General features: G+C 40.0%; 1 protein-coding gene across 3 annotated transcripts in view; it reads right to left on the bottom strand.

The window, feature by feature from the left end:
- Positions 1 to 5,797: 5,797 nt before the first annotated feature.
- The window catches only part of AFTPH (aftiphilin), a 47,949-nt gene continuing 38,029 nt past the window's right edge, over positions 5,798 to 15,717 (bottom strand). For 2 of the 3 annotated variants that reach the window (XM_072857348.1, XM_072857349.1), the window contains 2 exons: positions 12,884 to 13,007; positions 5,798 to 7,014 (listed from right to left, as the gene is read on the bottom strand). In XM_072857348.1, the coding sequence (XP_072713449.1) occupies positions 6,870 to 7,014; positions 12,884 to 13,007 (269 nt within the window). In that variant the 3' untranslated portion in view covers positions 5,798 to 6,869. The remainder of the gene's footprint in view (positions 7,015 to 12,883; positions 13,008 to 15,717) is intronic. The other variant, XR_012041727.1, reaches the window with a different exon arrangement.

Below are 15,717 nucleotides of genomic sequence, written 5' to 3'. Positions count from 1 at the left end.
CCATATAGCTGTCCACTGAGTTTGGAAAAGCACACTGGGATGAAGTTGTGTGGCAGGAGCAGCAGGACTGCCCTCCCTTTCCCTGTGTCACATGGCCAAGACTTGTTGCTATCCCAAGCAATAGGGCAGATCCTGACTAGCATGTTCTTTTGATATTTATATGAACAGGCTGCAGTTAACAATTAGAAATATCGCCGGGACTGGCACTGGAGAAGCCAATTTGTCGGTTTCTTTCACTACTAGAGTTAGACTCTGTTACAGATAAATTCCCCAAAGAGGCACAAGGTGCTGTAACAACACCACCAAAAGTGGTTGGGGTGGGATGGGAGGGCTTGTTCTCCCCAAGATACAACATACAAGTCCAAAAGGCTTACCCCTCTGCAGAGCCGGCCAGCTCTGACACAGTGAGGCTCATGAGGACAGAGCTGAACACCACAGTGGTCTTTAGGGTTTGTACTGCAGCAAGGTTTGCGGTGCTGTCTGTATTATGGCACAAGGCCACAACTGCCTGAGGTATGCTGGACAACCCCTTTTCCTATGAGGCATCCCCCTGAGCAGCTGGAGGCCAGTCAACAGACTAAGGTCTGATCCAAAGAACTTGCTTTTCTCCCCTTGTGTAATGCCCTCTGAAGACCAGCTCAGGCAAGACGACACTTCCTGCCATTTATAAGATTAAGGCTGTCTTGAAAACCACACCTGGCTTCAGTAAGCTGCCCTCACTGCAGTTCTTCGCTGTCTGAGGGAAACAAACACCAAGTGTTTTATCGCTTAAAGATTTAAAAATAATTGAGACACATTTCATTGGAAAAGCAGAGACAAAGGCACAGAGAAGGCTGCTGAGCTGAGCTGAAACTGCCCCTCTGCTTCCCCTCCCTTCCCATTTAATAACTTCATTGCTTTAAATATGGGAAGTGAGGCTCACACAATGACAACAATCCTGGTAGGAAACCTAGTTGTATTCTGAGTGGATTTGCTAGATCTGGTGTCAACCATGCAAATGCTTGCAGAGTGGGACTGCGCATGCATGTGTACTAATAAACCCCTGATGGTCCAGCCCTAACAAGTAAGGATCAGTCACAACAGCTGAACTACCAGCACTAGCATAGGTGTAGCAGGTCAGCAGCAAATGCCACCTTGGTCAGACAAACAGTGAGGACACAGGCGGAAGCCCAGCAGAGTACCTTAGGGCATATAGCCTGAGAGGGTCAGCTTCATTTTGATGCCACAGTTCAGTTTATTGCATGCGTGGGTACATATTCTAAACATACAAAACTATGCCAAAAGGATCATCATTATTGCACATGGAAAACCATGCTAAAAAGGATCATTAAATCTGCTTAGGCAAATATTAAAAAATAGCTATACCACCTTAATTTGACTCTCCTTTGAATTAGTCTTTAGTTACAGAGTCTCTTTATTTTGTTTTCCACAGGACCACAGTCTCTTTTGGTTCAATAAGTATTTTTTTGCCCCTTCACATTCTACAAGTAATCCCAAGCCTTATTTAAGGCACACAATCCAATTCCTATATGGAGTATAGTGTTAGAAACCTCTGCAGGTATGTGCCCTAATGTTAGGTGAGTATAGTCCTGACAAAATCAGTGGATCTACAGAAGAAGATTCAGAGCCCCTAAACTAGGAACATACTTCTCTTTGGTGACCATATAGTGAATCCAGATTTAAGACAATGAGTATTCCCCTATGCCCGAGATGTGTGTGACACCTATGTCAGGCGAGTCCTTCTCAGATGTCACTGAAAAACTACAAAGAGGAGCACGGCATTTCAGACAGAGTTGATCTTTGCAACCCTGCTGCAACAGCGTATATTACAGATTTCAGAACAGGTTGACAAGATGAAAACAAGAGCTCCAGCAGTTTTGGGTGCTTAGCACATGCACCTGACCCCTGCTGTTGCAGAGCCCTGACTGTATATCAGACAAGCAAAGCTTCTAACTGCTTAAGCTACATCCCAGAGCAATTAGCATTTCTGCACATCCCAATCAGGCAACTCATGCTGGGCACCAAATGACAGAAATGCACTAGTGACCTCCTGCAAAAAAGCCGGCGTGGCCAGCTGCTTCAAGCTAGGAGAGCACTGCACTCCACTGTGCCTTCTCTGGAGTTTCCACATAAGGCCATCCTTTCTCTTTAGCTATATGAAGCAAGGGCCCTGCAGAGAAGAGTTTCACTGCACTACGCTGATTCAGAGAATAAATCTGTGCAGGGCATGAGGCAAGGATCGGGTGAAGACAGGATGTAAGTAACGACTGTCACATTGCAGATGCATGACAGGACTGAAGCTGCAGTTCCAAATCACAGCAGTGGAGCTTAGCTTTTGAGGATTTGATTTTATACCTACAGTCTGGATTGATAATGTACCTCCTTATCTAAAAATAATTTTTAAAACAGGTCTTCTAACATCTCGACTTGTATCAATGCTAAAACATGCACCAGTAGCTGCATATAAACCCTCATGTCTGCAGTCCAGCTCTCTACCAAAAATAATTTATAGCAATAGCAGGCTGTTGCGACACATGCAACTTACACTCACCCAATGGGTTTGACACATTTTCTCTGCAGTATAGTAACACAGAGACTTGGGTCTCCGAGGCTCAGTTCCAGATTTTGGAGAAACACAGCCAGTGGGCACAGTGTGTGCGCCTCTAATCCATCCCAGGCTTCTCTCCTCTCCAAATGCCCCTGCTCCTCATGCTTGTATCCCACTTTCTCCACCACCTGCTCTTCCTATAGCTATCCCAGCTGCCTGCAGTCCAAGTCCTGCTTCACCTTCTTATTTCCTCTACTCAGAGCTTCTCCTGAGCTCTTGCTTTATATTTTCTTGCAGCTCCTCCTCACCCTGTTTTTAGCCATCTGAATTTGAATGTGTTGTTTCTCCCCATCTCCTTTCATGCGCGAGGTTCACCTAAGAGAGCAGACCAGGCTGCTTGCTGCCTTTGGTGGCTGGGGTCTTCAGCACAGAGGCCAGATGATGAAAAACTTCTCTGCTTTTGTAGCAGACACTCCTAGCAGGTGCTATGCAATTATTAGATGCCATATGCTTTTATAAATTGTATAGTGTATTTTGCAACTATCCTGTATTTTCAGGCTGCTCTGAAATGTCAAAGATAATTATACAGAGGTACAGAACTGGCACAAAAGAGTTGCACCTAGATGTAAGCAATTGGGCCAAGGCTGATCAATCCATCTTACATGCACTGAGCTAAGCGTCCCTCGCATCCTATAAGGACTACTAGATATTGAGCCCAAGTGCAGCGGTCCTGCAGTCCAACAACAAAACTTTCCACATGCCGATTTCATTACCAGGTAAAATTGTGTACAATAATCCAATGTGATGAAGGGTTAACTTCAGTACATACTAATTGCATTTGAGGGCATCTATGTACATTATTTGTAAGCTTTATTTTTGGCATCTCAAAATGAATCTGTCAAGCTAATGATATTCTGAGAAGGTCTTAACATTAAGTGCTGTGGGAAGTACAGCACTGCTAACACCTGCAGCAGGTGGTAACACTCCCGCTAAGTCAGCATTGAACCACTGAGCGTCAGAGTGCAGTCTTTTGGATAATACAAGCAGAGTCCAGCTCTCCTTAGCAGTCATTCAGGGGCCTGCAGCTCGCTTCACAGTGGGAGTTTTGGACTTTGCTTCACGGCCGTGTTCCAACTCAGGCAATTGCATCTGAACCAAGTGTCCTCTGCTGCTTCTGTTGGATGGGCACATAAGCGGCTCACTATTAAATGACACTAGTTCTTGAGTGAATGTGATACACATTGACATGTTTGATGACAATGCACAGCAACATGTATGTGCAAAAGTATCAATTACCATCCTGCCCATAAACCTACTGGCAAGATTAAACCAGATAAGGCATACCGTGTCCACAGGAACAGCATAGAAGGACAAGCCTGATGCAGCCAGATCAGCTAGACAAAACTTTCTGCACAAGAACAAAGCTGCCTGTACAAGACAGGAGGAGAGAGCTAGAGAAGCCTGTCTGTCCATCCCACAATTGACAAGAAAGAAGGAGGCTTAAGCTAGGAGAGAAAAAGCAATGCTACGTTTTAAGGCAAGCAGCATCAACCTCAAAAGGCTGAATTTAGATGGAAGATTTATGTCTTTCAGCAGCGTGAAGGTCTGTGGGATGCATTTTTTTTTTGGGGGGGGGGGGGGGGGGGCAGAGGGGGGGGCAGAAAGAACATAAAAACCCCATAAACACACTCTAGGTAGTACCAGGTTTCACAAAGTTTCAGATTGGTACATCAGTCACAATAGAAATCTCCTTTCCCCCCTGCCATTTCTTCCCCCTCCCCCATCTACAGCAGGCCACCAGTATTGCACTTGGAGACTGGAAGACAAATGGGCAGCTGCCTCTAGAGGCAATTGTGAGGAGACTAAAGATCAACTTGCAGCTGGCACTTCCACCCCCACCTCTCCTTAATACTTCAGTCCACTTGCTGCTAGACAAGGATCATGAGTCAGCTCCTAAACATATTCTCCTTGAAACAATAGCTATAGCTCTCTGCTGCAGCTATACCACTACTCTGGCTCCAAGGGACACGCCACAGTTATGAAAACAAAAGGACTGATTTTAACCTACAGCAGCCCAACACCAGAACTGAATGATATAATAAGCATGCACTAAAGAATACTGTGCTAAACCTGAGAGATTAGCAAAGCTAATTTTGACATGTAACAGGCATGAAGTCAGTACTGTAATGAAAGTCTGCAGCAGAAGCAAATAGAAATGTTTTTGGGGCTACATGGTCAAGCAGATGGCTTTTGCATAAACCTTTTCAGCTACAACAGGGTGCAGTTTGATACCACAGCATTGTACGCTGCAGTACTAATTAGAGGGCAAAGGAGCCAATTTAGCCTTTACAAACTAACTTTATCACAACCGTAGGAGCTGCTCTCTCAATTCTGAGTAGCCACCGCTCACTGAAACTCCTGTGTTCACAAAGGTGGAACTCCAGCGCTCATCTCTTGAGGACATTTCAAGAAGTAAAAAGCTTCCTTTCACAAGGACAACATTTCAGCTTACCAGCTAATGACATCACACTCCAACTTTAACTTTTCTGACCCAAGTGCTGTCAGACAACAGAGAATTCAAAGAGGTAAGAAAATGCATTGGAGATCTCAGAACTAGATGTTAAATGATGAACTGGTGGTGACTACTGAGCACTTAAAGAGCTGTGCACACAGTAAAGATTAGATGTGGGAGTCTATGCCCATGCAAAGCACTCAAGAAATATCAGCACCCAGAGCATGCCTTACCTTCAGACAGTCCACTGATATCCTCCCGAGAGGGGTTGCTGAAAGAGCTACAAGTGCAAGCTAACACGTTAGGAAACAAGTGAATGCCACATTTACATTTTTATTTCTAGCTAAGAAATAGGCAAAACCAGTCATCCTTTCTCACCTCACCATAATTTGTGTTTCTTACAGCCGAGTATTGCCAATTACTTTGAATAAGTCTCTAACCCAAAATACCGACATGTTTTGAGCCACACTGCCCTACAAGCCAGAAGGCAAGTTGGAGACAGAAATAAAAGACTACAACACATTCAAAGAGACAGGACAATTAAAGAAAAATCTGCTTCTCCTTTTGCAGGACCCTGACAGGTGTGTTTTGTGGGACTGCGCAACACAAATTAGAAGGTTCTACTGTTAATGCAGTGCATCGATTTTACCATCAACAGAAATGTGAATAATGTATACATTCTATATAAAATGATAGCAGACTATATACATATATATCTTTTAAATTATTTTATTTTGTGTAAGCTAAAAGGAAATTTACACACTTAAATCTCAAAAGACCTTGGGCATGCACATTGACCTTTTTAGAGGTTCTTCTACATAGCTCTCTTTTTTTCCATAGGAATTTCCCCAGACATTTACAACCCATAGTTTTTACTGTATATACAGCCTAAAACCATAGCAATCTATGATTATGTAATTTTACACTGTGCAAAATCAAACAGGAATAGTGGTACAACAGAACATAAAAATTTTTAACAGGTAAATTTCATTGTAAGACATTCATATAGTTTTGGTCCTTCTTTTCCAAATCAAACTGATTAAAAGCAGACAACCTTCTAATGACAAAAAAAAAATAAAAAAAAATCAAGTGTTTAGACAGTGATCCATAACTGGAACAAGAAGTTACTGACAGCATACCTTTCAAAAGGCTATATAGTGACAGAGCCATACTATTGAAGTTTAAGAACATAAAAATTGATCAGCCAACCAATCAACCAGGGGGAGGGGGGAGAAGAAAAGGAAAAACACATCTTAAGCTTGTTAAAACAGAAAAGAAATTATTGGGTTTTAAAGAAACAACAATAACTGAAAACCTGCAAAGGGACAATTTAACCTTTTGGTTTTTTTCCCAGCAACACATATTTTAATATATGCAGGAAAGAAAAAGATGCTCAATGAAATCTGAAAGCCTTTAAGGGGGACTTCACAGATTGTGAAGACTAAAGTTTTCATTATGTGTTTCTAGGATTTTTTAAATTTTTTTTTTTAAACTTTTTAAAGTTTTGTAAGAAGGACACCACCAGTGTATTTCACAAAGACATAAATGTATATACCCCAGCACAACAAAAAGAATAGATCTTCAAAAAGATTTACCCCCAATTATTTACATTTTTCTCTCATATAAATTTAGGACTCCAGTATGTAAATAAATATACATTACTATGTATACCTTTCTAGTGCTGCTTACCAACAAATCATCTGAACTTGATTTTTTTTTTTTTTTTAATTAAAGCAAGATTGCTTTTTACGACCCACAGAGGGAAGGAAAAAAAAAAAAATCAATAGAAAACGTCCAATTCACATCACTTTAGTCTACCTTTTCTTGGCAGCTGGTTGAAGGTGTTAATGTGGCTGGGAACATCAACACCTTGGCATGCATGAAAGTTAAGTCAGGAAGGCTAGAAATCACCTTGGCAGCCTCTTCACTAAGATGTTCTTCCTTTTTAGGCTTCCTGTTGAGAAGAAAAGAACGAAGTGCATTAATCCAGTACCTGATATCCCTTGGATCACTGAAAGAACCACTGACTGAAGCTACTTTGTGAAAGAACCACTTCTGTAAGCTACTTGAAGGTAGCCTAACGTTGTAATACCTACCTGCCTACCAACAAAATTTTAACATAGAAAGTCAGCAAAATGTTCCTGAATATTGTTGCAATAAGGAAAAAAAAGATTTTCTATTCAGATGCTAATTTTTATATATATAATTTTTTTGGCAGGTTCCAGCATGCCATTCTGGGACTACTCACTTGAAGAAACAACCATGCCCATATTCTAGGGATAAGACAATAGGAGCATTAGTTCTAGACTACTTAAATGTGGTATAATCTTTCAAAATAAAATGAAAAAATCTTGAAAGGATATTAAGAAGTTCCTAACTTACTTCTTAATACTTTTAAAGTAAGAAGAAGGTACTTATGCTGTGTTTATGACATGACCATACTCAGATTATACATCATACCGCTCTATATCGTGATCCACAAACCCTTTTTTCCCCCTAGGGCTCATCAGCAGCAAAAGGTGGCTCACAACTTGTAGCTACTTGCTTTGAAATGCAGTAGTATGCGTAGGCATAATGATACATGCAGCAGTTTGGGAATCACTGGTGTTTACTTTGCCTTTTGCATTATTCACAATAATTACTGAGCGCAAATGAATAAAGAGGTCTGAATCCCATGTTGCTTGATTCCCACTATCATGCAAGAAACTCACATTTCCTAAGTAAAATGAAGACTGGCTCAGGCTGCTACAGAAGACCCCCCTCCCCTGCTCAAACACACATACTTTACAGACGTCTGGCTTATCTTGAAGAACGCTGCCTATTACTAGAAAAACTGAATATTCCATCAAATGTTATTCCAGTTCTAAAAAGGCACCTGCTGCACCCTGCAACAACATTAGAAATTCTAGCTAAATAAGCTCCCCCATCTTTGGGGCAAAAAGCTGAGTCAAAAGGCTTGAACCAAATAAACTGCCTTTCCCTAGAACACTTCAGAAATTTCCTTTCTATATCTCATCTTAGCTATAAACTTTAAACCGAGCCCATGAGAGGGCAATCACCACTCTGATCACGAAGCAGCATGTACTTATATTTTCTTTTGTCAGCACCCATCAGGATTGTTTCCTGAACTGATCAGAGATCAGGGGAAAGCAAGGGGCTATGTGTTTGCTTCAGCAGCAGTCTCAGAATTTCTTAGCATGAAGGAGAAGAAAAAAAAAAACTGGAGTCAAACTCATCCTTGACATCACTGATCATTGTGTTGACACTGAACTATCACTTTTGTTTGCTACTTGAAATCTCCACTTGATGAAAGATCTCTAGATGAGGCAGCCTAGATACTAAATCTGACTTTCCTTCACTAGAATAGTAATATTTTCTTTTCTCTGCTGCAGTGGAATTTCATGAGCCACTGACTAGGCAGATTACCAAATTCTGGAGGATAAACAAAGCTGTGTGCTGGATTTATTGAAGGAAGAAGCAGAGAGCCAATATGTGCCTCCTTCTCTAACAACTTCACAGTCAGCTCTGTTTGCACTCGAAGGACTATCTCTGAGCTGTTGAAATGTGGTTGTCACCCACCACTGTGTTATCAGGATCTGGTGCCACTATTAGTAATCACTTACCACAAGCCTCTTAAAGGTACAAACTCCTGGTGATCAAGGACTTACAGCTAACAAAGGAGTGTTTGACAGAGGAAGCCAAAGGAAGAGGGCTGACTCAGAGATCTGCATTAAAAGGAGTTCCTGTAATTGTTAACCAGGCACCGAGATGGAGCTCACACACTCCTTGCTATTTATATGCCTCTTCCTCCTCTGCTCAACTGTGGCATGCTAAGAAATGGCACTGCTGGGTCCCAGAGGCAGTGCTGCATTTTATTTGGTAATCATACAGAAGACCTTTATCACAGGATAATGCTATTGCTCCTGCTGTACTAGCTGGGCTCTGCAACATCACCACAGAACACGCACACCAGTGAGCAGAGTCAGATGTGAATCTCACCGGATTACTGAATGCTCCCCTCCCAGCTGGAGGCTCTTTGCAATAATTTTTCTACTTAACACGCTCTGTAAAAAGTATCTATAAAGAAGGACAAGCTAACACACACGGCAAATGTTATTTAACTATGACCAAGTTACAGATATAGATACAATCACTTGACAATGAGGCTCAAAACCTTTTTTAAAATCATCTCAGTGCAGAGAGGGATGAGAGCTTGAAGTCTCCATTCCTCAAGGGAGAGGGGCAGGTTCCTCCGGAAGACAATAAAACTGGACACTATAAGTACCCTTTCTGGGTAACAGTCAGCGCCTTCGGTAGCAAATATCACCAGAGCAAATCGTAAAGAATTACTTACTAACTCTCTAAACTTAAAAGACAAAGTAGTATCATCACTGCAGACTGTTTTTACCCTAAAACTTACCAAATTGCCTAATAACTGTGATGCCTTTTGATAGAGGCAAGAAAAAGAACCATGTCAGGTCCATTAATTTCAGTCACCACTTTTGCTGAAGATGTTCCCACTGTCAAGAGAATCTTTTGCTAAACCTTGGTTGGTGGGGACCGTTGCAGAGCTTCTATGGGTGCACCCTTCATTTCTAGCTACCGTGGCTTACAGAACAGACACCCAAGTGGATTGTCGGTGGCAGCTGTACTACCTCTGTCTGCTTTGGAACCAGAACTTTTGATTCCTAAACCACTAAAGGACCCAAGCCCTGGCTCAAAACAGGGTCACTGCCTATTCAGGTATTAAAACTACCTTTTACAGAACACTTTGCCCCCATCCATCTCTTCTCTTGCACTAGGTTACAGTTCCTCCCAAGACAGAGGGGATGCCCTTCCCCAAGCAAATAATTGCAAGTCCCTCTACCTGTTGGCATGAAGTTTCCTTTTCAAAGGCATGTTAACACTAAGCTGCAAGAAATTAGCCAGACTGACAGGCAGGAAAGTTGCTGGAAGAAAATGTAGCAAGAAATAGGGAATGCTTTGTTGATGCATCACTGACACCTCACTGTTCTGTTTTGCATTCCAACCCCTTCCTGCAGCTTTCAAGTCTTTCAGGACTTCAGCCATCTCTCATGTTTGCAAAGCATTTTGTGGATAGCACCAGCAAGGCCAGGCTCTAATAGCAACGAGTTGATTAGAGAAATGCACTTAAAAAAAAAAAAATCACTCTAAGTCTTAGCCTGCTCCATCCAACACCACCTACAAGGAGTATTTCCAGTTTAAATGAGGGTTTCGGCCATTTCTTGGAAAGGTATCAGTGCTCTGCTTTCCTTCAAAAAGACAGCAGATAAACTTTTGATCTCTACCAATTCTGTGGTACGAGGCAAGGCTGCAGAGTCTCTGTGGAGTGCCATACTGGATCCTTGACCTTCAACACTTACTGCTGCTGTCAAGGTTTCAGGCTCAAGCTGAGGGGGAAGTTCCCCTCCTCTCCCAACACTTTCCTTCTGAGAAACTGACTGCAGCTTCAAGAGACAGCCCCATCTTTTGCTTGCAAACTATTTCAGGCAAAGACAACTCTTTGCATAGCTTCCTACAGCTGAACAATGGTATTTTCACTCTAAACTTTATCCTCAAAGATCCCGAGTTCAGACAAGTTAGACAGACATGGGATAGCCTTAGCACAACTGAAGTTGACACTGGCCACATCTTCCCTCATCAGTTATCATGAATGGCAAATAGTTCACATTTCCAGGTTGGTGCATGAATGTCATCCTTGTTGAGCTGGCTGTACCCAGCCATTCCTATTTTAAAGTCTCCAGTTCATTAAGAAAAAATAAAAAAAATTTCCAAAGAAAATAAATTTTATTAGAAAAAGCTAACATACTGCAACATATTTGGCATACTGCTGAGATAAGACCTTCTTGTATCTCTGAAGGTTTCTCGCTTGAAAAACAGAAAAACAGACTGCTTTTCTTTTGGAGAGCATGAAATAAGAAAAAACACACTTGAAATTTTTAAAATTCAGAGTTGACAAAAACATACAAAATGTATTGAACAGTGAAAACAGCTGCTTTAAAACAGCTAATCCTTGTGTGTGTCTGAACTTAACCGCCAAGTCTGAGGTCCCCAGCCTCTTCCTACAGCCCGATATATTGCTACAGCACAGATCTAGAACCTCTTCCTTATCAGTAAGCAATGCTCTCCACAACAGGGGAAGAACTTTGACATTCTGGATAAAGACCTTTAACAGTGCAAGTAAGAGCTTTCAAGTGCACTGTGGAAGCACTGGAAAAAACCCAAACCCCTCATATCAAAAAACAATACAGAAAAATGAAGGTCAACATTCATTTAAGCAAAGCAGACTTCCCTGTTCCTTTGTAAAGAAAAAGTAAGCTAAGACATCTTAAAGCAAGCAAGCAGGTACAAATCTAGGAGTGGAGATAAAATAATTAATAAAGATACACTTGGAGTTTGTATGTCCTGTTGTGAATTTGTGGTTACTTTTAAATTAGACTTAGAATATATTACAAAAATATTTCAACTGTAACTATGTTTTCTAATTAGTGAAAGTCAAACTTTCTCACTAGTGTATCTTCAGAAAGAGTATATGCACTCCACGGATAGAAAAATAGGCAATCCAAAAGCTGAGACACAAAAATCAGCACTGAAGTGTGGAGTTCCCTCTACTGGTTCTCCCTTGAAATTTCATGCCTTGTTGATTTTTTATTCAGTGTTCACTTTGAACATTTTCACTGCATGAAAACTAGCAAGATAGTTTTCTCAATGAAAGAACATGTTTTAAAAGAGCTCTTGAAAATTATAGTTTTAGTCATTTTAAGAAAGCCAGCTATCTCCCACCATTACAAATCACTACATTTGCCACAACTCTTCAACTGTGCCTCCTCTCTAAGTGCTATGCTGCATGGAAACGCATCTAGTTTTAGACTGCTGAATAAACCCTAAAGCTCACTTACGAGTGAAGATATGTTACTATCTATTAGTTGCAAAGCAACTAAATACATGTTGCATGTTGAGGCATGCACTTCCTAAACAACAGAAACTATTTACTTGGTGAGAATCACACAATGATTCTTTTAATGGGCACAGACATTAATTACATGTTAAGACAGTCCAGGATCCTACTGCTAAGATACACATTCAAAAAATAAACTCAAAGAATACAAGCTTATAAATGGAGAGACTATTCTGTACCCATTCAACAGGCCAGACTTCAAGGAAGACATTTGACACCTAAAGCCTTTATATAGACTCTACCTATAAAAAAGTACAGAACTTCACATGAGATCCATGAAGCAGAAAGGACATCCTAAACCAACTACATGCTTGTTCCTTAACTTCCAACACCAAAATGAATCTGCTGTTTGGTCACAGAAGTTTTGGCAGGTGCTAGAAATATATGGGAAGGGACAAATATTGTCATAGTTGTTAGTCATTTTTATCATTTTACTTGGGAACATTCTGTATCTATAAATTACACAGAGGACTGAGGAGAGTCTTCTGTCAAAGTCCTAGGTCACCAAACTGCATGGTTCAGTTTACCCTTCCATTCTTAGGAATCAGCTCTGTTCTTCAGAAAGTCACTTCCTCCAGTTCAGTCTTTGGCTCTAGCTTTTCAACTTATGTCCTGGTGATCTTTTTTTCAGCTCATGACCTGTTTCCCATCTTATTCTAAAGTTCTATGATAGTTTGAAATATGAACTACAGTACTATGAATTTCATATTCAAAATTTAATTATTAAATTTAAGCCTTTTGATAATTCAAGAACTTCTGACCTAAAATAGCACACACATTCACTCCTCACATTTTGTGCCACCCTTAGAAAATGAAGAAAAAAAGTGCAACAAAGATTATTTACCTTGTGGACGTGCTTGCCTTCTCCACTGTGGACATGAGTCTTGCAAATGCATCAGTCACTCTGTTGCTTGCATTGGAAGTTTCCAGTTTTGAGGTTGTCAATTCATACAACTCAGGATCCACACCTTATAGTATAAAATGATAATCAGTGATGGTTGGAGGCAAGTATAGCCATAATTAGCCACAGACCAACTTGCTAGAGACTGTTTTCTGTAAACATCTGAATCATTTATAATTTCAAGATACATGAACAGAACATGACAGAACATGTCTGCGTTTCTGAAACACTGTCCTCTCTCCCCACCCTTTTTCAGTAGCTTTTATAGTTGTACTACAAAACACACACACATTGGATCAAGTCTGGCATACAAGGTCTCAGTCTAAGAGTAAACAAAACAAATTTTATTTACCTTTTAGAGTGAAACACCTGTAAAAATGTCAGCTGTATTAAAATGGATTGTTTCAATTACTTCAACTCAACTGTTTGTATTAAAAGAATGCTGCAAGTTAACAGGGACCAACTCTTTAACAAGAGATTACACACAACACTGGCATGCATTAGTGCATTGTGAAAAGCATCTTGCTTTTCACAAGAGGTTGTGTTAAAAATTTTTTAAGTGAGGAAAAGCAGCTTTTATCATACATACAAGTGGGATGGCATTAAAAAAACCTTACATACTAATATGTACAATGCTACCAAAACTTTTAGTCTATGCTCCCTTTTCACCTTTCAAGTATTTATAAAGCATCAAATATCTGGATGTTTCAACCTTGATTTCCTAGTTCCAGATATTTTAAGTCAGATGCTAAATTTTGACATCATATACATTGCAAATGGATTTCAAATTTTATCAGCAGAGGTCATTCTGAAAACAATGCAAACAATAGAAACCTGCATCCAAACCCCCACATATTTATGGGTGAAATTCTACCTGTTTAATAGCAAGCATCACATCTCAGTAGGAAGTAGCTCTAGAATTTCCAGATATTAAGTATGTTTTCTTTTAAAAAGTCTCTAGGAATTAGAATTATCAAAATAAATCAAGAGGAAAGACTGTTACAACACATTTTGTTGCTCAGAAGCATTTGGTGATATTCCTCTAGTTAACAGTTTTGGCTATTTTATGCTTCATGGGTTTAAATGAACTGTGCATATGCGCCATCCACAATTATAAATATTTTTCAAAAGCAGCATAGAATTTTTGTACAGAAGCATCGTGTTTTATGGACACCTGCATTGTAAACAAGTATATCACTAGTGCCAGCTGGTTTGGACAACACAGAAGCATTTCATACTGCTGCAGAACAAACGCTGTAAATACTTGGACATGGTGGTCCCATGTAGCTACCTAATATAAAAACAGCATTTATAAACTGATGTGCTGATGATTTTACCCAGTTTACTTGCCTGGACCAAGACACTTTTAGAAGTACTCCTGAAATACCAAAATATTACTAAATAAGAAAAATGCCTGTGCCTATTGTCCTGCCTCTTCCACCCAGTAATTGCAGTACTACGTGTGCAAACAGATGAGTTTAAAAATCACGCCTGCTTTGCCTGAACTGTCCCCAGGCAGCGTCCTGACCATTTGTCATTTGTGCACAAGTTATGTACTCTTTCATCATTAGGAAACTAAGCCGACCAAAAAGTAAAATTAAGAAAATCATCTGGTTAAGCTGCAGGAGCTGGGGGGTGGTAAGATTTGCTCCATTTAATGAGTTGATTAGAAATTAATCAGTTCTCCTTTCAACCTACATTTTTAAAGTCTGGATTTTCAAAGTTAATTTCATCCAGTTTCATGCAAAACATCAAAATATGTACTGTCCTGAGACCAGTATACCAAGACTTTAAGTATTGTCAGATGTTTACAGAACTTGGAAATAGGAAAAAAGCCCAGCTATTCCATAAAATATCCACTTTCAAACAGGGAGAGGAAGACTTGAAGAAATACACTTTGACTTGCAGAAGCCTGCGAAATCCCATTAAGGTACAAATTGGAAAACTAATTGAAACAAGGAGTCCTTTGACATGCAACTCTGCAACAAGTGTTAAATGCAACCTTATAAGTTACATCATTTAGATATTCACATTTACGGTCCTGAATTCATTTTCATTGTAGTGCAATGTCACTGCTCAATTTACTGTTCTTTAGGCACCTCTTACTCGGCTACATTTATGTTAAGCTAGCAACATGAAAAATAAAACAATACACTAAATCTGTGGGAACATACTAGAAATTAGTAACTCCCTGTTCATGACATAGAACGCAAATTTTAATAAAAAGTGATTTTGGCTACTGATGACATCAGACTGAGAAGAATGTACAGCATAGATCTATAGTAAGTAAAACTAAGGTCTTCAGAGAAAGAACAAATTTCTATTCTATAAAAGTTTCTTCTTTAAGCCAAAAGATCTAACAATTTGTCTTTCAATATTTTAGTTATTTTTAAGAGTTGCATATTCTCCATTTTATTCAAATAATTAGAGAATATTTAAGGAAAGCACTGCAAAACCTTAATGAGATATTGAAGGAAAGTTAGCCAACCAAACCCCACACAAAGCTCCTAAACACACACACAAACACACGAGCTGCAAGCCGAGAAACAATGACTTTCCCAGAAACAAGTCAGGAGGAAAGAAAAGCCAAAACAAAACAAAAAGGCACTATAGGGCATACCGGGGAAGGTGATAATACCTGTAACTTGATGAAACAACAACAAGAACAAAAAAAAAAAGGCAATAAAAGGCTAACAGAGAATCCCTCCAGTAATCACATCATGTGTGCGCACCATCAGGACAGAAGAGCGTACCCAACTGCACGAGCAGTACATGTA

Source organism: Ciconia boyciana, chromosome 3 (assembly GCF_034638445.1).
Source record: "Ciconia boyciana chromosome 3, ASM3463844v1, whole genome shotgun sequence".
In the NCBI taxonomy this organism is placed as follows: Eukaryota; Metazoa; Chordata; class Aves; order Ciconiiformes; family Ciconiidae; genus Ciconia; species Ciconia boyciana.
The sequence above is the reverse complement of the archived record's forward strand: the minus strand, read 5'-3'. Positions and strand labels throughout refer to the sequence as shown.